The sequence below is a fragment of the Carassius gibelio genome, chromosome A20 (genome assembly GCF_023724105.1).
Source record: "Carassius gibelio isolate Cgi1373 ecotype wild population from Czech Republic chromosome A20, carGib1.2-hapl.c, whole genome shotgun sequence".
NCBI classification, from domain to species: Eukaryota; Metazoa; Chordata; class Actinopteri; order Cypriniformes; family Cyprinidae; genus Carassius; species Carassius gibelio.
The window spans coordinates 26406146-26429932 of NC_068390.1; the positions used below are offsets into that span (position 1 = coordinate 26406146).

Here is a 23787-nt window from a genome sequence, read left to right on the forward strand (position 1 = left end):
CCTGAAAGAGTTTCTGTTTTTCCGGCAGTGCTGGAGATCTGCCGTCTGGAAACTGCTACAGAGGCTCACGGGGAACACCGTTTGACAAAAATATTTAAAAGTACTTTATAGAATTTTATTTTTAAATAACCTTGATTTTTTTTTTATAACAAATATCAGTTTTACAGTGACGTAAACCAAGAATTTGTATGAAATCATTTAGAAAATATGTTTCATTAGTTTTAATGCATGAGTCATTTGTTCTAATTAAATCATATCATTCTACTCTATTCAAAAGACTGGGGTCAGTATTATTTATGTTTTTTATTATTATTACTATTATTATTATATTAGTCTCTTCTGCTGACCTAGGCTGAATTTATTTGCATAAAAATGTATTAAATCAGTCGTGATATTGTGAAATATTATTACAAATTTAAATAATCCTGTGTTTATTTATTTTCCAGTGCATGTCACAATGACAAGGAACGCTGCAGACTACAGTGATCAAACAGAAAAGCCCACGTAACATGAAGTGAATCACTGATTAAATACTGTAATCATACTTTTCTACCTTCCACAGTCAGAGAGCTTAATCTTCATTTAATATCACTTTGCATTTGTTAAGTTCACATTGTCTGTAGACGTGCAAAACCGTGTTATTACATATTAAATATACACAGCACATATATTATGTAAACAAAATATGTATATCTGAGTACGCTTAATCGCAAATAATCGTTTGACACCACTATAAAAAATATTTCATATTTGTATATTAATAAAACAATAAAAAAAAATCGATATTAATTAAAAAATCTTTTTTTAGTCGCTTTGGATAAAAGCGTCTGCTTAATGACTAAATGTAAATGTAAAAATCCTCTAATTAAAGGGATAGTTGAAAAAATGGAAATAAAAAGCTTCTTTTCTCATGTGACACAGTAATGACTTGAAATGAGCTTTTGTGGGTAACTTCTCATCTTAATTTGATGTGTGATTAATAAACAATTGATTAGATTAGATTGGTTAGCCTACATAAGATTAAACATTAAAATCGATTGACAGCCCTAAATGAAAAGCCACTTTGTACTAACATGATTGCCCTACATACCAATGCAAATCTGAATTTGTCCCTATAAGCCTTAGACGTTTGTGGTGCAGACTATAACACATCCAGCGGACCATGAAGTCACGTGCTTCAGAAATGTGTTTATTGGGTGATTTCTCGTTTCATATAGAGGCAGACACACACTTCAGTTCAGTGAGCTCGTACTGCATTCACAGAAGTCATATGCTATAAGTGAAATGAAATACAGTTCTGTGTGGGCAATACTCAGACTTAACTAAACGTACAGTATCATGCACCTTTCCCCCAACTGACCCTCTCGCATTCTTTCTCATTCTTTTAACACATCAATACCACCATTAAATACTAGCAGAGATTGATAAATGATCAATAAACTGTTCCCAGCAGTATATGACACTTTAACCAGTCATTTTCAACAACATATGAACAACATATGATTTAACATTAGACCACTGCATATCTCAAGTCAACATGAACTTCCTTACATAGTCCAATTTATGCATAATGCAATACATTTCCGGGTGAAACAGAATATTTAACGAGATTTGGTGCTCCTTGCTTGTAAATCTCTTATTGTAATATACTTTTAAACGATCTTTGGATTCAGTCTTTTTGACAACTTGCTTGCTTTCAATGTGCACAGTATTTTTGTATTTCTTTTAGAAACTGAATTGATCATGTCTCATAGATTTGAGCTTAAGCACCTCAGTTTTCAAGGGGAAAAAAAGCATAATTTGTGGATAATTTATGCAATGTTCACTCAGAAACTGAAGTGCATGAACCTGTGCTAAATGAAAGAAAACATGTTGATGAAAAGATTGAATCCAAGTGCAAAAGTTATCCAGTTTATTTGGAAAGCCGCTATTGTATACCCAGTGTGAGTAGGTTGTAGTCTTAATGCTGTAACATTTAAAAGCATTTTTTGGGAAAAATCAAATCCTCTCTGGGTCAAAATGACTTAAACAAAACATGGCAGTAAATGAGGTCAGTTTTGATCACATGTAGACTTTTCCATGTTTTACTCTCAAAATACGCATCTGTTTCTCTTCTTCTGACATGCTACAACTTTCCACGTTCTGTGCAACTTTGATCTCTTTCTTTACTGTCTGGTAAACATCCAGTGTTCAGTAATCTGCCGTCAGACTGTCTTGTAGTCTTGAATTGATGATATAGGCTGTATGCATGCAGATATGGAGCACACTTCAGATCCTTGTGCTCGAACCAGCTTTGACTGACTCGAACCTTGTTCTATTGTAACATTTGGATGCAAAGCAAATGTAGAGACCTCTCTGTCAGGCATAGTATGGATCTGAAACAGCCTCAGCGTGGCTCTCCATTCACATGTAGCACAACATTCTCTGTGGATAAAACAGGGAAAGTGAGTTATTGTGAAAAACAAGGGTGTAGAATTTATTAGGGATGCTCGAGACAATATCCAGTGACTACTAAATTGTCCCTAGAAATGTTTTTTTTTCAAACAATTAAATATACACGCATGCATATGTAATCACTGTTGTTGTAATTTTGGCTGCAAAAAAAAAGCTTTCTTTATTAATTATGAGCATGTTAAGAGACTTAGATGGTATGAAACTGTGGTCAATAATCTATCATAAGTGCAAAACTGTTGGGACAGTTGGATGAGGAAGGGGTGTTGTCTGTTACTGTATGTCCTGAGCAATGTCCAAATCAAACCTACGCTCCAGGAGAAAACACTCCAGCCCATGGTTTAACCTCTGCATGGAAAGAATCAGTTTCACCGATTCATGTTAAAAGCTTTTGAGCAGCCAAGTTTATGGATGGTGAAAATATCAGAGCAATTTTCCGATTGTTTTCTGGGAATCGCAGCACGCCGTTGAATCCAGTGAGCTGCCAAAGCCTGTTATTGCGCATGGATGGATTAGAAAATGAACACTGTCAGTCTGTGAAAATGGAAATAATTGATTTGAAAAGCCTTTGATAGTGACACACAAAACAGCAGCTTATTATGAGAAAGACAAAAGCTTTAAAGTTCACCTAATAATAAAAACTTTGTCATTGTTCACTCCCCCTCGTGTCATTCCAAACCCATCTGACTTTCATTCTTCTGTTGCTAATGTTGTTTAAATGAATTTGAAGCATGTTTGAAAGCAATTTGAGAGCTTTTTTGGAGCTCAAACAGAACCATATGAAAAAGATAATTCTGGACGTTCTGCAAAAAATCATGGAGGAAAGAAAGTCACACGACATGAGGGTGAGTGAAAGAAGACATGATTTTCGTTTTTGGGCAGACTGTTCCTTTAATGGTAAATGGATCAATTAAAAGCCCTGTCTTTATTTGTGTAATTGCCCAGTTTGTATCAGGCAGAAGGACACAATCAGGATCTTGAATTTGTTTATTCATCTAAAAAGGTTTTTTTTTTTTTTTTTGTAGCATTGCATCACTTGTTCGCCAGCGGATTCTCTGCAGTGAATGGGTGCCGTCAGAAAGGGAATCCAAACAGCTGATAAAAACATCACAATAATCCACAAGTAATCCACAGCAATCCAGTCCATCAGTTAATGTCTTGAGAAGTGAAAAGCTGTGAGTTTGTAAGAAACAAATCCATCATTGAGATGTTCTTAACTTCAAACTGTTGCTTTCAGCTAAAATACAAGTCCATAATCCATAATGACACTTTCTCCAGTGAAAAAAGTTGTCTAAATAAGGAGAAAAATCTACACAGACCAAGCATCGTTTTGATTTTGATGTGAGCGGACAACAGACAGTGCATTTTTCACCGGAGGAAGCGTTATGGATTATAAACCGACAGTTTGAAGTTAAAAAACCTAAATGACGGATTACTTCTTATAACAAGCAGATTTTTGGTTTACTACTTGTTAACTGATGGACTGGAGTGCTGTGGATTACTGTGATGTTTTTATCAGCTGTTAGGACTCTCATTCCGACGGCACCCATTCACTGCAGAGGATCCAATGGTTCGCAAGTGATTCAATGATACATTTCTCCAAATCTGATGAAGAAACAAATAAAAATTTTTTTTATTTTGACTGAACTATTCTCATAGGAGCCTAAAACGTTAACTGACCATTTTCTCATGAAAATGAAGGGCCCTAAACTTGCTTAGAAACCTTTTCTCTTTTGCAATACATGTCACAAATGTGTGTCAAATCCTTCATTATAGGAATATTCTGGGTTCAATGGAGGTTAAATCTGTAAAATAATGTTGTTTGCCGGTAATTTAGACTCCTCCCTCAGATTATACATATAAATACAATTTCTGCTTACAGTGGACACCTATGGGGTGAGATAAGTTCAGAAACAGAAATGTGATGCTTATGTTTATCAACTTTTACGTACAAAACAAAATTGATCAAAGTTGATTCAGAATGTGTTATTGAATTGAAAGAAAACAAAAGGCATTGGTATAATTTTTGAAATAATATCAAATTCCTTCACCGTCAGAACATTTAGTCTCTAAAATTGGGTAAATCATGAGAATCAGTTTGTAAATCATGCTTAACTAATATCTATATGGTTTAGAATGTTATTCACAATTCATGGAGGTTTCCTGACCTTAGATCAATGCCCTTATACTGTACATAGATACATTCATTATGACAGAAATAAATATTATTTCCTATACAGTCCCAATATATAAATATTAAATAAACCCAAAATACAAAATAAAACAGAATGTTTCTATGTGTTCTCAACAACAAAATAATATATTTATTTAGTGGAATCACAAAATTCATTCAGTGACATTTAATACAATTCATTTCCATTCCTCTGGAAACCTCCACAAGCAGTTTTACAGGGTAAAACCTTAGTGAAATGGTAAATGGAAAAATAAATACTAAAGGGGAAAAAATCTAACAGTGACGCGTTAGCTAAAGAGATTAAGTCCAAAACACACACACACACACACACATTCCATTTTTCGGAGATCCAACTATAAATGTCTGTACATGAAGGCTGATTTAACATACAGTATTTACAATATTACAATAATGTATCTCAATCTGGAAATGAAGGCCCCAGTGCCAATAATTGCTTTGTTTTACATTGCAACGTTTTTGTTCAGATTTCATTGAGTTCGCTAGTGCTTAGATTCAATTCCAGTGCCACATTAACATGAGCTAATCTCAGCTCTTTCCTCCGGCTCCGGCTGCAGAGCTGCAAACTGCAGTTTTCCTCAGTTCAATTCTCATAGACTGGCTCTCAGTGTGTGTCGTTGTGGACAAGACCGCTTTCCCTGTTTTCATACCTTTTGACATGGGGATTCGTGTTGCCGTGGAGCGAGATGACTGCACGTCCGTTCCGTGCTGAGAGAAAGGAAAAGGGAAATATGAGAACACATTTTAGGAAGTTTTTCAGTATTCACTGACCATGTGTTTGCCAAAGCAAGGGCATTTTGTGTTTGTAATTATGCAGGCTAACTTTCTGTTTCTGAAAATGTAAGTTTTTAACCTGTTTATAAAGGGGTCTTAAATTGTCATTTATTTATGCAAAAAACAAAATCAAAAGTAAATATATTTAAATTCAATAAAATATATAGTTTAAAGGAATATATTATAATAAATAAAATAAATAGGGTGGCCATTCACAAAATATGTTATACTGGAATGTTAAGCCTAAGTCTTAAAGTATTCTTCTTCTTTTTTTATTTTTTATTATTTACTATATATATTTTTTTCTTTATACTAATAAAACTAAATTAAATATATATATATATATATATATATATATATATATATATATATATATATATATATATATATATATATATATATATATATATATATATATATATAAACTTAGGGTTGCCCTTCACTTCCTGCAAGTAAATTAAAGTCTATATTATTTATTTTTTTTATTATGTTTTTTAATCTAATATTAAATACTATTCAATATTTGCACATGTAAATTATATTTTATTTGTTACAATTGGTGCTTGATTTAGTAGGTTTGCTAGGCAAGGATAGGAAGGTTAGCCAAGTTTTGGTCACACATTATTCAATTTTATAACAGGTTAAACATGAGGGGACAGGTCAGTTTGTGTCACTATTTAATGCATTTTCTTGACAAGCTTTTTTGTGTGACAAGCACATCAGTACATTCCAGTGTTAGTTAATGATAATGGATAGGGAGATTGAATTTGATTTATCTATACCTTGAAAGAGAGCTATCTAGGGAGCAGACACCCCCTGATATCATTTTGAAACATTTCAGAAGCAACTGAAATATAAAAGATTGAATACGATCATTTTGTTTTTAGGGACAGAATATCACAAAGTATTTATTGTTAAATGACTATTCTTGTCATTTTATGGCATAAATGCACACTCAATTTTCTATCGCAATGTTTCGCATCTTCTAAAATCCAAACAGTGGGACAACGTAATGAATCTGGTACTCACCACAGATTGAGTAGGTCTGGATGGGGCCGAGGTGATGGGGGTTATTGTGATGCTGCTGGTCATCTTTCCTTGGATCATGTTTCCGACATTAGCTGACGTCTGTCTGGGAGCGCGCAGAACTGTCCCCGTTTGCATCTCTTTGCTGTCTGAACTTACACCATTAGGCCAAACCATAACTGAACCACTTCTGTCGTCCTGAGGTTTCTTGAACCCTGGTGACCCAAAGTGGATGTGGATCTTGTTGTCCTCTGTGGTTATAATATTGGAGTTGTATTTCCAGATGGGCGTTGGGACCGTCTGCTTTTCAGGGGTCAACTTGAACACGGCCCTGCCTGTGGTCATCTCATGGGGCTCTTGGGAGATGGACGCCTGGGAGACTGGAGTTGCGCTTACGGTTATGATGGACAGAGGAGAAGCAGGATGCTCAGAGTAAGAGCCCTTACCCTTCTCTGGAGATTTAGCTCTGGAGATGGCCGTTATAGTGACTGGAGACTTTGTCCGTTCAGCTGGCCCTTCATTGGTTTTGGACTTTGGCAGCATAGAAGTCGGAACAATTGTTATGCGTGGTTTCTGCAGCCCAAGAGTTGGGATGATGGTGGTACTGGAGAAAAAGTCTTCAGCACGTGAATTGGTGATCTCCAAAGTGGCAGTGCTGCTCTGATGGTCTGGAGTCACCTTAATATGAAGGGGCTGACCGGGTTTCTGAGACATTATCAGTTCTGGTGATGAGCGTGATGTTGTTCCATTGACCTCCTTGGTTGATTGAACTCCCTGAGAGATAGTAACCGCTTCTTTCTTCTTCATCCAAGGGTTCCAAGACTTCCTCGTCCCAAACTCTGCAGCCGCCGGCGGGTAACGGTCCAACACAGTCGGCTTCTTGAGACCTTTCTGCCTCAGATTACTCATGATCTGATTTTCCTCTAGAACAGACTTCTGGATGAACACAGCCGGAGTCTCGTCTTCGATGTGCTTGTTCATGTCTGCATCGGTCTGTACTGCAGTGGAAGCAAGAGGAACGTCCACAATCCTCCTTCCATTCATGCTGGGTCTAAGGGCACGGCTGTAACGCTTCGTGGCTTCTAACTCTTTAGTTAGTTGGAGAACTTCTTGACTCATGTTTTTCTTTTTATCCTCCTCTTCCATGAACCGCTGCTGGAGAACTGTGTAGTTCACCTGAAGCTGAGATAATTGATCCTCCTTGTTCATGAGCTCATGAATCTTCTCCTTTAGAGCTTGGACATCGACCTGAAGATCTCTCGTTTTGGCCTCTTCCTTCTTGCAGCGTAGTCTCAGCTCAGCTTCTTGGCTTACCAACTCTCCTTTTTCTATGGCCTTGTTCTTGGTGATCTGCGTCTTCATCTCCTCCAGGAGTTGGGAAAGGGCATTGGCTTTGTCTTGCTCGGTTCTGAACTTCTTCTCAAGCATGTCGTACTCATCCTCTGTCTTCAACAAATCGCCCTCCACAACCTCAAGCTGTTTAAGTCGGTTCCTTAGTCTCTCAATCTCCATAGTAAGCTCCTTCACCTTGTTGTCCTCATCAGGATACCCAACTTTGTCTACATTAGCTCTGTTTCTTGAAGATTCCCACTCAGCTTCCTCTTGCTCATCCATTTTACTTTGTATCTGACATAGCTTTATACTGAGATCCTTTCGTTTCTCTTCTTCACTTACAAGTTTAGATTTCAGGTCATCTCTTTCCTTGGTAAGAGCGGACACTTTCATCTCCATTTCGGACTTTAGTTTAAGAAGCTTCTTACTTTCCTCAATCAGCTTTTCTGTGACCTCCATGACTTTGCATTGTTCAGCTTTAAACCGTTTGTTAGTCTCCTCACTTTTCTGCTCTTCCTGTTTTATTCGTTCTGCCATGTTCTTCCTCTCATCTATTAGGACCACCGTGAATGACTTTAGTTTGGTCAAGTCATCCTTTAAACCTGTCTCAGCATTTTCCAGCCTTGATTCTGAGCACTCAAGTTCTTTGATATGGTGTTTAACTGTTTCCAGCTCACATACCAAGCTCTTTCTCAAGTTTCTTTCTTTCTCCAGGTTGTTGTGAAGCTGGGCACATATAGATTTGCTCAAATTGAAAGCTCCTTCCAGTTTCTCCAGGTCCACCATCCTCTTTTGCAGTTTCTCAACCTCTAGTTTCAACTCACGGCTGTGATTTTCCTCATCTTGGAGCCTCCTCTTTAGCTCCTTGCACTGCGCTTCTTTTTTCGTGATCTCCTCATCCTTGCCCTCCATTTCTAGAACTCTCTTCCGAAGGTTCTCCAGCTCAGCCATGAGGCCTGAGTTCCCACAATCCCCTCTGCTTATTTTGTCCCGCAGGTCCTGAAGGTCCTCCTCAGACTTCTGTAGCGTACGATTGGCCTCCTCCAACTCCTCAATCCTGCGTGAAAGGCTGGCCATCTTTAGACGCAGCTGTCGACTTTCAAACTCCTGCTTGGCCAGGTTGGTGGTCATCTCCTCATGTTCCTGTGAAAATCTGGAGGTCTTATGTTCTAGGTCGAGCTCCAGCCTTTGGATCCTCTGACTGTCTTCTTTAGCTTTGCTGTTGATGAGCTCCAACTGCTGCTCTCTTTCATGTAGCTTCTTGCTGAGATCCTTAACCTTCTGTATTTGCTGGTCAATCTGTTCAACGTGAAGCTGCCTTTCATCCACCAGCATCAGGGCAAATGATTTCAACTTTACCAGCTCCTCCTGAACTTTCTCAAGACGTTTGCTGTGATCCTTGTCCTTGCGAGCCTGGTATGCCTTCTCTTGCTCCAACAGTGTCTTAAGTCTGGTGAAAATCAAAGAGAAAGAGATTCATAATTAATAATTCATATAAAGGTTCAATTATACAGTCCTTTTTATTAAAGTTAATCAGAAACAACAAAGCGAGACCAAAGAGAGAGTCAACCATTGTGTATATTTTATTTACAAAATATATATTTGTTTATCTACACACACACACACACACACACACACGTTTGTTTTTGTGAAAAGTGGGGACATCCCATAGGCGTAATGGTTTTTATTCTGTACAAACTGTATATTCTATCGCCCTTCACCAACCCTACACCTAACCCTAACCCTCACAGGAAACTTTGTGCATTTTTACTTTCTCAAAAAATTAATTCTGTATGATTTATAAGTGTTTTGAAAAATGGGGACATGGGTTATGTTCTCATAAGTCACCCTCTCCTTGTAATACCTGTGTCATACCACATTATTGAATATCATAATAAAAGTATTGTGAGAAGTGACTGAAAAACTATGTGTGAAAAAGACAAGCATGACAGTTGTGAGAAAAGGAACAGTGAATGAATACTTCAGTGATTTTTTTCTGACAATAGTTACTGAACATTTCATGCTTACATGATTACAAAATAGAAACAGCTCATGTGCTAATAAATTCCAACCTGACAAAAAGTGAACTAGCACATCACAACAGGAATTTGTGCCAACAAGGAAACCTGAAGAAAAGTCTACACTCTTAGAAAAAAGGGTTCATTGGGGTTCTATATAGAACCATAGGGTTCTTTACTCAACTCCAAAGAACCTTTTATGCTAAAAAGGTTCTATAATGACAAGAAAGAACCCTTTTGCCACAAAGGTCCTTTAGGCTATTATTCATTCATATATTACATTATTCTGCAACATTTTGCATTTGTAATTAAATGATTGTTTGTAGAAAATTAATATCACATTTTAATCATGCTGATTTTTGGAGAAAAACTGAAATGGCACTCTGCATGTGATGTTGATTAACTACATAAAATTATATAAATATATACATTTTCTACTCCCCATATCTTGAATTTTGTGATCATTCATATGCATTCATCAATGCATTTGAATACACCGAATAATGCAGTGAAAGAACGCACTCAAAATGCACACGCTCCACGCGCACTAGTATGACTTCATCATGTAACTTTACATTAGCCTAGATGCCTGCACTTTTTAGGCAAGATTTGTTTAGTTTTTGAATATACTTGATACTGTTATAAAAAATAGGAGTTCACATATCACACCTAAACACGGGGGACGACGTAATTAGAACTAGCTACTAAATTTGTTAAAAATGCCTATCTATATACAGATATGATTCACGAACCCCAAACTGACTCAAATGATTCGCGAACCCGCTACGAACTCCCGATCTGATTCAAATGATTCCCGAGCTCCCAAACTGACTCAAATGATTCGCGAACCAGCTTTGAACTCCCAAACAGACTCAAATGATTCGCGAACTCGCTCCGAACTTCCGAACTGATTAAAATGATTCACGGTCCGAACTCCCGGACTGACTCAAATAATTCATGCTCCGCACTCCCAAACTTACTCAAACGATTCGCGAACCCGCTTTGAACTCCAGGAGATGACTCAAATGATTCGCGAACCCGCTCCGATCGAGCTCCCGTACTGATTAAAATGATTCGCGATCCCCAAACTGACTCAAATGAATCACGATCCCGCTCCGAGCTGCCGAACTGATTAAAATGATTCACGGTCCGAACTCCCGGACTGACTCAAATAATTCATGCTCCGCACTCCCAAACTTACTCAAACGATTCGCGAACCCGCTTTGAACTCCAGGACTGACTCAAATGATTCGCGAACCCGCTCCGATCGAGCTCCCGTACTGATTAAAATGATTCGTGATCCCCAAACTAACTCAAATGAATCACGATCCCGCTCCGAGCTGCCGAACTGATTAAAATGATTCACGGTCCGAACTCCCGGACTGACTCAAATAATTCATGCTCCGCACTCCCAAACTTACTCAAACGATTCGCGAACCCGCTTTGAACTCCAGGACTGACTCAAATGATTCGCGAACCCACTCCGATTGAGCTCCCGTACTGATTAAAATGATTCGCGATCCACAAACTGACTCAAATGAATCACAATCCCGCTCCGAGCTGCCGAACAAACTCAAATGATTCGCGAACCCGCTCCGAACTCCCGAACTGATTAAAATGATTCACGCTCCGAACTGCCAAACTGACTCAAATGATTCATGCTCCGGACTCTCAAATGATTCGAGAACCCGCTACGAACTCCCGAACTGACTCAAATGATTCGCGAACCCGCTTTGAACTCCCAAACTGATTCAAATGATTCACGCTCCCAGCTCCCGAACAGACTCAAATGATTCGCGAACCCGCTCCGAACTCTCAAACTGACTCAAATGATTCACAATCCGAAGTTCTCATCCACATCAAATGACACCGCCAGCGCTACTATTGGCTTAGTTCTATAATTTCATAACATTTACTGAAATTAAGGTACAAAAAGTATGTTGTTAACAAATAAAATATCAATATTTCCATTCCAAACTGCTTTGCACATCGAAACATCCATGATCATAACCAGGTGAGCAAATCACTCTCTCACTATTTGATTGCTCTAGTCTTTATCCACTCATCATCATCATCCACCAATCAGAACACACGAGAACTCTTTGACCACAGCTGCTGTGCTTCTAAAGCTCTTGGTGGTCGGATCACATCAGATTGTGGTTATATCTACTCTTCCTCTCCCTGAAGTTTGGTAATATAAAGATTCCTCCTTTGAATCCACTTCTTCTGTGGGTTTTATTGTTCTGGGTCTGAATTTGAGTCTCAATAAAGAAACATTTTCAATCTCCAAGGTGAACGTTATGACAACATGCTGGTGAATGTTTACACTGATCTAGCTCTGCGGGACCATGTCCTTTGCAAAATAAGTGCCAGAATTTGCGTCTACATAATATTTCATTCATTATTCCATGATCTGAATTTCCAGACTATGCATTTTTGAGAATTTTACAGCAGTTAGACAACATAACATATCCAAACAGATCTATGAATGAATACTGTCAGCCCACTTGCATTCATTTCAAACTGTTTTTGAACTCACCATCTAGCTGAAAAGGAGTCCAGGTAGGTCCTGCCTAATGTGTTTTTAAAGTTACTCTGCTCAAAGCATCACTGAACGGATCCCTGAATTAGCCATCACATTCCAACCATGTCATGAACGGAATGAAAGGTGAATGTTGTGTGAAACGGCATTGCCCCTCTTGCTGCTGATATCATCCCACTAACATAGAGCTGTTCTGCCCTTGTTTGGGCAAAGGAGGCGGAGCCACCACAGAGCTTTTCATGCACTCTTTTCTCAGCTTTCCTCTCTTAGTCTCTTCCCTGAGATTGAAGTCAGAATATTGTGTTACACTTTATTTCAATAATCCACTTTAGACAGTCTACTAATACTCTACTAATTGCTAGTTGACATGTAGTTGCAAAGTTACTTACTGTTAATAGAATGTCTAAAGTGTACTATCGTAAATAAAGTGTTACCGAACATTGTTTTAGGAAACAGTAAATTAGAGCAGTGGTCAATGCACTAAATCCTCTGTATCATTTTTAGGGTTCACTTTCCATCTCAAATAAACAATAACATGACCCAATTATTTTGTTTCTCACATGCAACCAATTGTTCCCATGGGAACAGACAACAATACAAGGGAAAAGTTTTGTTTTGAAAGAGAACAATGTTGCACTCTCAGTTTCAGGTCAGATGAAACCCTGTCACTCAGAAATGCAACAAGAATGCAGATTTGACACACTAATATGCAAATAATATTTGGAAAAAGGTTCAATCATTGCAGGAAGTTAACTGATATAGTTGGTAATTTTCTGGCATAACAATTGGGAAAATCTACTGAAATCATCAGATCCACTGAAACATGTGCATAAGACACTTATAAATCATAAATCATGTGAATAGTGATCGAATGACATCATCTTTTGGTGTCTAGTATAAATGTGCTTGTGATTTAAATTACAGCCTTAATATCAAAAGCACATGAAACTTCCAGATGTATTTTTAATTGGAGATGTTTGCTAACACACCTACAGTAAGAAGAATAAGACTTTGATGTGCAACAATTGCTTCAAGCGATCAGACATTATATTTTCCTGGAAGACGATAAAACGGGTGAAAAAAAAATCCCCTAGATGTGTTAATTGATCCCAACTATCTTAGCATCCACCTTGCAACTATCCAGAAAACCCTTATAAACACACCTTATTTTTATGCTAGATTTTATTTTGCAGTAAACATGAAAGCGCATTCATAATGCATTTTCCTTCTATAATGTGACATTAGCAATTAAACTAAATTTTAACCAAGGAAATGTATCCATCAGAAATTGACTGGATCAGTAAAAGTGGCCCACTGTTTTAAATACAGACACACACACACACACACACACACACACACACACACACACACACACACACACATATATATATATATATATATATAGACTTGACATGATGAAACAATATTGTTGATGGTAAAATAATTAGTAACTATACACCAATCAAAGAACAATACCAGCTGTCCTCATCAGATTACGGTCTTTCTTGAATATGGGACTTCAAGAGAAAACACTTTTTTGTCATGTGAAAGAAAGAGGTGTAATTTGAGGAGGAACGACATTGCAGACGCCTCTAGAAGCTCAGCACACAGTAGTTTTATATTCCTCCGTCCCAGGTGGCGCGGCGTTGGCATGACCTCACCTGCTATCAATCTCTGAAATGAGAGAATCATGAAGGAATGTCCAAACCCACACGGGCTGGAGATAAGTGTGATATGTGGAAGGAAGGAGTGTGACTGAACAGTGCCACTGCAATCAGCTAGAATTTGGGTTTTTATAGATTTGATTATGAATTTTTTGATGAAGCATCACACAAATGAGCTACTTTTTAAAAATCCAATGCAAATAAAATGCAAAACAAAAGATTCAATCTATATTTACAGTATATTTACAAACTTTTAAAACATAGAACCTTAGAGTCCAGAAAAAAACAACAGAGCATTTTCCAGGTTTTAATAAGCTTCCAAGTTCCAAGTTTTAAACTAAATATCATTTGCTAGTCAAGCTCAGGATGGTAAACAGGAAGTCAGGGGACCGTGACTGTGTTCGACCACTATAGGGGTCTTATCAGAATATGAATGAACTCATTGTCTCTGTCAGGAATTGTTTGGGATTTGCAGTTATGAGTCACCTGATTTTCCAAAGATAAATATATTGTTTGATAAATAATCTGAATGTAGCATATGAGAGCTTTTCATAATATTAAACGGGGAATAAAACACACTACTGTTCAAAAGCTTGGGGCCAGTTGATTTACATTTTTTTTTTTTTTTTATAAATACTTTTATTCAGCAAGGACGCATTAAATTGAGCAAAATAAAGTGTTACATCATCCGCTGGAACACCGCTCTCTCATGATTATGAAGCTTGTGAAGCTACTGAATAGATAAAGTTTAAATATGTAGATTTTCTCACACAAATGCATCAGTTCACTACAGAAGGCCTTTATTAACCCACCGGAGCCATTTGGGACACTTTTTATGATTGATGGATGCACTTTATTTAGCTTCAAAAACTCGACTACCATTCATTGCTATTTTAAAGCTTGTAAAAGCCTGGATCTTTTAAATATAATTCAGATTGTATTAATCTAAAAGAAGAACTCATACACATAGAATGGTTTGAGGGTGAGTAAATCATGGGGTAATTTTTATTTATGGATGAACTATCCCTTTAAGATTTCTAAAATATATGATGAAGCACAACTGATGGAGTAATGATGGAGTAATGATGCTAAATGATGGAGTAAACATGTAAACCATGTGTGTGTGTTTAAAATGCAACATACTGTATTTCGAAATCTAAGTAAATCTAAAAAAATAAAATAAATAACCCCAAATATCACCATGATGCATCCTTAAAAAAATCATATTTTTGAGGGGAAATATACTTAATATATAATATTATTAATATTTAACATGTGGCTCCTCTGATCCCTTCATTAAGACGACACACTGAGCTTCCAGAAAAGCTACTGATCTCCATGTTATCATTTATGTTCATTTGAGTCAATTCATGTCCACATATAGCTCAGATGATGCTGGTATAATCTACACTTATTTTCACTTAGAAATTTCTTGTAAATTTCCCAAAAACAAGGAGACAGCAAGTAACACATTGAGTAAAAAAGACAATTTGTAGCAGAAAATCTGAAATAGCATTTTCTTTTAAAACACTCTCCAATAATCTTTGTTTTATATACAACTTTCAAAGAAAAAAAAAATTGTTTAAGGTGTGGAAAACTACCTTTTAAAAAACGCTCAACAAATTGCCAATGTTTAAAAATGTGATAAAACCAGTTAAAATATGTATTTTTTAATTACATATTCTATTATGATACACATACCATGGAGTATTTAATCTCATTAATGTTTAGTTTAACAATTTAGAGTAGGGTTATTATTTAATTAAAACTGAATCCATTAAAAAAAGTTTTTGTTGTTAGTACTTGAAATAAATAAAAATAAAACAAAAAAAGTGTGTGTGTATATATAACAAAAGAATTACAAGATAAAAATGACAAAATGCTACAAAATAACAAAAACAAATTATCATTAAAATGAAAATCTAATTCTTAATAAAACATAAAATACTATCCCAATGACACAAAAACTATCAGAAATAAATATGTAAAAAAAAAAATTGAAAACAATTATGTCATCATGCTTCATTCTATCCACTGTAAGAAGATTATTCTAGCATTTTTTTCCACTTTTTGAGCACATTTTACTGAAAACCATGATTCATTCCTGTGTAAAGCTCATCTCCTCACCTCTCTCTCTCCTGCTCCAGCAGGTTGGTGAATTCATCGCTTTTGTTCATGAAGTCGACGTGTTTGCGCTTTTCATTGTCCAGTTCGGTGACGGTGTGTCGGTGGCATTTCTCAGCTAAGAGCAGCTGCTCTAACATCCGTCTGTACGTCTCCTGGTGCTTCTCCTCCAAACGGTCCAGCTGCAGAGACAGAATGATCATCACCATCATAAACTGCTTGCACTGGCACAACATGTTCAAATCTGCATTGTTAATTCAGGTTTAGAGATGAATATGGCACCTCTATCATCGGGATCTCATAGACATCATCTCTGATCAAGTCTCCGCTGGTCATCAGACTGTCTCTCTGCAGAGCTTGAAGAGGTTTGACAGGAACCGCAGATCCGTAATGAGCCTCCAGAACCTCGGGTCGTGTTCTCTCAGACTGCAGCATGTGGATAATGTCTTCACGGGCCTAAAGGACACGATCACTGCTTTACTCTGGTACCATAGTACTGTGATATACAGCATACCACGGTACTGAATGTTCATCATATTCACATACCACAGTATTTCCATGAAACTACAAACTAAGAATACTTTGGTTCTAACATAGCACGTTTAAATTAAATAAATAAAAATCATGGCATGGTGTAGTAACCTATGTTTTAAGAAGAATTTTGCTGTAGAAGCTATTTTAGAACACAATTAAAGAAAATTGGAACACATTAAATTAAACTAAATTATAAATATTTTCTTGCAAAATATTCTCCAATCATCTTGTCAGTCAATAATTATCAGTCAGTAATAATGTTTTAACTTAACTTTAAAAAAAAAAAAAAAACCTTCCCTAGGCATTTGTCCTTTACTGAATCAATTGTCAATCTGTTTAAAAACATGATAAAAAATAACTGGTTTGGATAAAAAATAAAAAAAAAAGATAAATGAAAATGAAATCTTTTAAAGGATTTCCCAGGTTTTGTATCATGTCTCATGGAGCAAACTGTTCCATTCTCGTTGTGCACCAGCAGGGAGAGCTGTACGCTTCCATAAACCCATATGACATCATCTGTGTAAAGAACATCATACTTCTTTTACAGTGTCTTCACTGTATCCTATGGAGCCTATACTGTGTGCTGTATGCACACTATATCCTAATTACTTACTGGTCAAAAGTCTGGGGTTGGTAAAATGTTGAAATGTTTTTAAAATAAGTCTTCTGCTCACAAAGCCTGCATTTTTCCCATCAATAATAAAGCAATATTGTAAAACATTATTACAATTTTAAATAACTGTTTTTCAATTGAATATATTGTAAACTGTAATTTATTTCTGTGATGCTCCGCTGTATTTTCAGCATCATTCTTCCAGTCTTCAGTGTCACATGATCTTCAGAAATCAGTATAATATGATGATTTGCTGCTCAAGAAACATTTCTCATTATTTCTGATTCAGATTGCTTCAAATTCTTGTGCATTAGTTTTTTTAACATAAGGTCCACAAGAACAACATTCATGTGAAACAGAAATAATTTGTAACATAATAAATATCATGAATGTCACTTTTGATCAATCTAATGTATTCCTGATGAATAGATGTATATATAAAAAATCTTGATGCCCCCAAACATATAACAGTAGTGCTTTTCCATTTACAAAATGTGCAGTATACAAGCATGGCACTCAGTACAATACAACAGGGTCCACCAAAATATTATAGTTTACCCACTGTTTGAGTTGTAAAATCATAATATATTTTATGGAATAACTGTATAAAATATATAAAGCTTCGTAATTCTTCTGTCATGCTATTTAATTCCTCTTTGAATGACAGTGATGCTTTTAAAGATTATTAGAATATGTCTTACAAGACAATACTATTTTAGTCTTTCTACTTCAAAATTGTAAGTTTAATTCAATGTGCTACTTGCCATTTCTTTATAATTATTTGTGAAATGTACAAGCAATTTCTAAGCGCAAATTGTTTCATAGGAAGTCCTGCATTGGTTTTTTTTTTCAGTCTAACTGTACCATGGAAAACTGACTGGCATCATGCAGTGAAACCTCACCTGAACTTCTCCCTCCATGACTCCCAGCAGACGGATGAGATCTTCTTTGGAGAGGTCCATCAGTCTGGCTCTCCTCTGCTGCATCTCACAAGGCTTTTTCAAAGTCCCAGAAACAGCCTTCTCCTCACCGCTCTCTTTTTCCTCCCGAGCTCTGGTGTTCTTCCTCATCAGCTCTTGTTTGCTTCCCTCTTTCTCAGTGTTGAGTATTTTAGCGAGTGGCTTCAGTGGTCTGTTCTCTGGCCCCTCCGTATCGCTGCTCCTGGACCTCATCTTCACCTGCAGGTGCAAAGAGGAGCATCATCCACAGATACTCCGGAGACAAACTCCTGAAAATGTTTTGAAAACAATCAAACATCTAATAACGTTCATCACACTGCAAATAATGCTCTTCCTCTGTATTTGTGTCTTGTTTTCCAGTTCTAAAATCTAAACATTCCGAAAACAAGATACATTTACTTAAGGAGCAAAATGAGTTAATTTGTCAGAAATGAAGTGCTTTTTTGCTCAAAACAAGAAAACGTGTCATTTATTTATTTATTTTTGACCCCATTGGCAGATTTTTTTCTTGTTTTAAACTTAATCTGACTTCATTTCCTCAGAAATCAAGAATTCATATCTCAAAGGAACAGTTCACTCAAAGTTTCAGAGAATTTACTCACTCTCAGGTCATCCAAGATCTTTGCATCACTTGCTCATCAATGGATGCTCTGCAGTGAATGGGTGCCGTCAGAGTGAGAGTCCAAACAGCTGATAAAATCATCACAATAATCTGCCCCAACTCCAGTCCATCAGTTAACATCTTATGAACCAAAAATTTACTTATTATAAGATTTTTTTTTTTTTTTTTTTTTTTTTTTTACTTTAAACCATTCCTTCTGGCCAAAATATAAGTCTATTTTCCATTATAACACTTCCTCTCTCACATCAAAATGCACCCACACATTTATTTAAAGCTGTTCTGGACTGTTTTGGCTTGAAATGGTGCTTGGTCTGTGCAGATTTCTCTCCTGATACAGACCAGATGACTTTTTCACTGGTGTTGTTATGGATTATGGACTCTAATTTTAGCTGGAAGCAACAGTTTGAAGTTAAGAACATCGCGACGATGGATTTGTTTCTTACAAGCACACGGCTTTTCACTTCTCAAGACATTAACTGATGGAGTGATGTGGATTATGGTGATGTTTTTATCAGCTGTTTGGACTCTCATTCTGACGGCACCCATTCACTATAGAGGATCTATTGGTGAGCAAGTGATGAAATGCTAAAAAGCAACCCACTGGACCTTTTTCTACAAGTCTCTTATCAAATGTCTGGAGCCCACTCTTGATATTTTAATATGTAGTTTGTCCTTGTAGCTAATCTGCAACAGCCTCATTTCTCACGTTCCCTTGTGCAGAGAGAGAGAGAGAGAGAGGGAGGGAGGGAGGGATGTTATGAGTGCTGAGCTCAACTATGACATCAGGATTTTTGATCAACTGTGTACGCGCTGCCTCATTTCTGGCCTGATCCAGCACTGCCCCCCGAATATCTCCTAGAGATCCCACACATCGCTCACCATCCACGCTCCCATCAGAACTGCGTCTGCATCAAAAGGCTGTGAAAGAGCACTTACTGAAACCTCTTATTAAAACAAGATGTTCCGTTCACGGAGCTGAATTAGATTATAATGGCCTCACATTTGAGCAATGGTATGAGAACTAGTCTAATCACAATCAAGCTTCTAAAACTACATTAATTCATGTAGCTCTTTTTATTCAAACTTATGTTTCTGGCGCTAAATAGCACCATTAAATGTTAAATATTTTATGTATTATAAATAAACATTTTGTAAGTGTATTTTGTGTGTGTGTGTATATTTAATAACATTTATATCCATATGTATGACAACATTTTAATTAATGTACTTAAATATATTTTGTAATTAATGTTTTCTGATACTTCCAAAAGATACATATTAAATGTGAAATTGTTTTATAAATAGACATTATATTTCTAATTCAATACTGTTAACAGCTGTACATATTACATTTGAAATAGTATATTATAAAATATTTTGCAGTTTTATAATTAATAATGTATACTATTTATATTGTTTTATATATATTAATTATAATATATAAAATTATTTCAGATTGAATATGTACAGTAATTTAACAGTATTAAATGAAAAATATGATTCTAAACTATAATATTTACAGTATACACAGTATATATTATATTATTCCAATAATAATAGAAAAAAAACTGTATAAACATTACTAATCAATATGTTGATCTCAGGCTTTTGAACAAAGTCTGAAGTGAATCTGATGAAACCAGCAAGTAAGCAAAGACGGGAAATCCCTGGCAGACTAATTGTTGCAGAAAGCATTTGTGTTATTAATAGAAGCGTGTTGTGGCCATGGGAGTGTTTTCATTTCGATGGTGACTTTGATTTGTTGTGCTTCTGTTATGACATTCAATCGCTGTCCCAAATAGCAATGACAGAGCGTGTATACACACAGACGTTCATTATGCCCTCCAAAAAAACTGTCCAGAAGCTGTTGACAGACTGATGTCGTCCCAAACAGCAATTCAGATGAGAGTTCAAACTCCTGGAGTTTTTCCCAAACCTCTATTCTCTGACTCGAGACGGGTGTATTTTTAACTTGGATTATGCTTGAGAGATTCAGGGTGACCTTAGCTGTGTTATTATTGGAGACGAGGCAGCTGGGAGATATAAATGAGAGTTTGTCTTATATTTACTCTGAGAATATGCACCTCGCTGCTGAAGAGCTTCACGCAGCTGCTCCTTGCTGAAACTGAGCAGTATTTATAGCGAGAGACGCACTTGTGCTCAGGAGGATCTGATCGAGCTTTTTTAACATCACAGCTATCGGTTTTGTTACACGCATGCCTCCTGGGAAATTTAAACTGAATGAGCGCCGGTGATAATTAATTCCTCAGATTCATCTGAGGTGGGCAAGCATCTGTGGCACTTCCTTTATATTTAGTAATGGATACTGCTGGAGCTCGATGCACAGGGATACACACTCAAACACCGGCACATTCTTTGTTAACGGCTACATCTGGGTTCATGAAAACCGGCTCATGCATATTATTAGGTGCATGCATATTTCACAAGATTAAACACAATAAATGAATTAAATTAACTATTTATCTATTAAAAAATATATATATATATATTACAAATCGTCCCCTTGGAATTATAAGGTTCTATCTGCATTCCGAGTAGTTTTGAGATATCGAGCTTCAAAGCTTTTGCATTCCATTCGACTGTGTAGATAGAACCTTATTGTTTTTTAAATAAAAATCCAATAATGTATACAACACAAAAAAAAAAAAAATTAGCACATATTGTAAATAAGTTGTCACAGAATAACAATATGGGAATAACAAAATTTTGACAAAAATAAGATAGAACCTACTAATTCCAAGGGGACGAAAAATAAAAATAAAGGTTTTGAAGTATTATTTATATACTTATTTGTATTCTTATTTAGTTTTCATTTTAATTTTGTTTATATGATTTTGTCAACTTTTTACAAATATTTATAGAGTTTTTATTTATTTATTTCATTTCAGTTAGTGATTTTAAGATTTTCGTTTAAACTTCTTTCAGTTACATGCCATGGCGACACTTTTTAGTTTACATTTTTCATCTAATATTTACATTACATATTTCATGTTTTATTTTAAAAAGAAATATTTTTCATAGTTTTAGTTAACTATAACAAAACTGACCTGCACTAGTGGAACTGCCACTAAAGTAACAACAATGCTTTTGTCATTTTTATTCATTAAATTTTTTAATAGTTTAATTTTTTTTTTTAGTTGTAGTTTCAACTGTAGTTGTAGTTCCATTTCAGTTATTAATATTTTAACTTAAACTTATTTCAATTATATGCCAAGGCATCATTTCTAATTTTGTTATAGGTTTTAACACATAATATTTAGGTTTTCATCGAATATTTTATTTTGTTTGAATTTTAAATATATTTATCGATCTGTCTATTATTTATTTATTTATTTTTTTAACCATAACAACACTGGCATGCATTAGTAAAACCAACAGTGAATTAAATAGAAATGCAAACAGACATACATGCATGAATGGATGCATGGATGGATTAAATACATTGGTTTCAACCCACTTCTAACATCAACCTCAACTAGACAACCAGAGTTAAATAACATAATGGAAGTTGATGACATTTGTGCAAATATTTCCTCCCCATCCTCCACCAAACAGAGAGACAGTCCTGAACCCATCTCCAGATCTTGAGGGAAACGTCCGAGTGCATCTCAGCCGTGTGAAAGCTGGAGGACTGTGACTAAATAAGGGCAGACAAACTCTCAGACTGACGCGCTGTGTTTGAGATGATCACATGATTGCCAGAAGTAAGGTCATGGTCATTATTTGATCACATCAGACACAGAACTGTTTGTTCCTGCCCTCTGTGAGAGAGAGAATTAGGTGCATATGTTTGTATTCATTATTATTATGAAGGATTTACCTTGCTTTATTTTTAGAAAATGTCTGAAAAATTCCTGGAAAGTTGAAATTAACCCAGATGAATTGAAAACCAATGTCTTAAATATCTCATTGGTTTCTCAATGGCATGTTCAGCTGAATGCAAAAAAGGTGTGCATCCTTCTTCTCAAATGTTTGTTCTGAGGGAGAGAAAACGAGATGTGTCTCCTCGAGAGATCAGTGGCAGCTCAGAGCACTTTTAGACTGCTGTCCACGTTAATGCATTTCAATATACGCTGCAATTCAATTTTAATGAGTTGTTTGGGCTTGTTTTCCAGCTGAAATGTCCACAAATCCTTAAAACAAGATACAGGTACAAGAGGACTAATGCCTCTTAAAGGGACAATAAGTAACTTTTTAGGTATTTTATTATCTAAAATCAATATTTTTATTCATAAATATGCCCTCAATGGTGTACAAATACCTATGCCAATGTTTAAACTAATCCTCGTAAATGAAGAATTTATTATCTTTATATACATGGGACGGGTAGGTCGACGGAGGCTTCCATGTAGTTCCGCCATCTTGCAAAACTATAATAGCAGAGAGGGACAAAAAGTACTAAGCCAGCGCGTTTCCACAGCGCGTTTTCGGTCAGAGCCAGAAACGCAGGTGCAGAGCAGTGAGAGGCGCTTGAAACTGCACCGGCAAGTTTAAAAGTCTGGATTGCATTCTTATTATGGACCATACATATGCCGCGCCACAGGAGAAGAAAACATCGTCGCCAAAACAGTCAAAAATAGAACGTAAAAGGAAACGTGACCGTAGATTACAGAAAACAAGAGTTAATGTCGGGGAAGCTTTTTCTAGGTGGAAAGAGCTAATGCTTGATAAAGATTTCAAAAGAGACGCTGAAGTGGCCAGTTTTCTCCTCGACAGGTAAGTCAGTGTTACAGTCTATATTATAATATTTTTTTTATATCTAACAATGCATATAATTCAGAAAATATAACGAATAAATTAGACATAACTACTAAATACAATATTTCATGTTTTCCACAGTCAGTAATTCATACTGTAACATTCGTTTGTTAGTTGTCATGTTGCAGTTTGTTTGA

The 23787-nt window shown here is 36.2% G+C and overlaps 1 protein-coding gene across 3 annotated transcripts in view; it reads right to left on the bottom strand.

The window, feature by feature from the left end:
- Window positions 1-1168: 1168 nt before the first annotated feature.
- Window positions 1169-23787, bottom strand: part of LOC127939004 (filamin-A-interacting protein 1-like) — a 29223-nt gene continuing 6604 nt past the window's right edge. Inside the window, exons 2-8 of one of the 3 annotated variants that reach the window (XM_052535976.1) lie at window positions 18193-18468; window positions 16426-16599; window positions 16147-16325; window positions 6467-9245; window positions 6220-6284; window positions 5314-5371; window positions 1169-2424 (exon numbers count right to left, since the gene is read on the bottom strand). In XM_052535976.1, coding sequence (XP_052391936.1) covers window positions 2404-2424; window positions 5314-5371; window positions 6220-6284; window positions 6467-9245; window positions 16147-16325; window positions 16426-16599; window positions 18193-18462 — 3546 coding nt within the window. In that variant the 5' untranslated portion in view covers window positions 18463-18468 and the 3' untranslated portion in view covers window positions 1169-2403. Of the gene's footprint in view, window positions 2425-4740; window positions 5372-6219; window positions 6285-6466; window positions 9246-16146; window positions 16326-16425; window positions 16600-18192; window positions 18469-23787 lie in introns of those variants that run through there. The other 2 variants (XM_052535977.1, XM_052535974.1) reach the window with 2 other exon arrangements.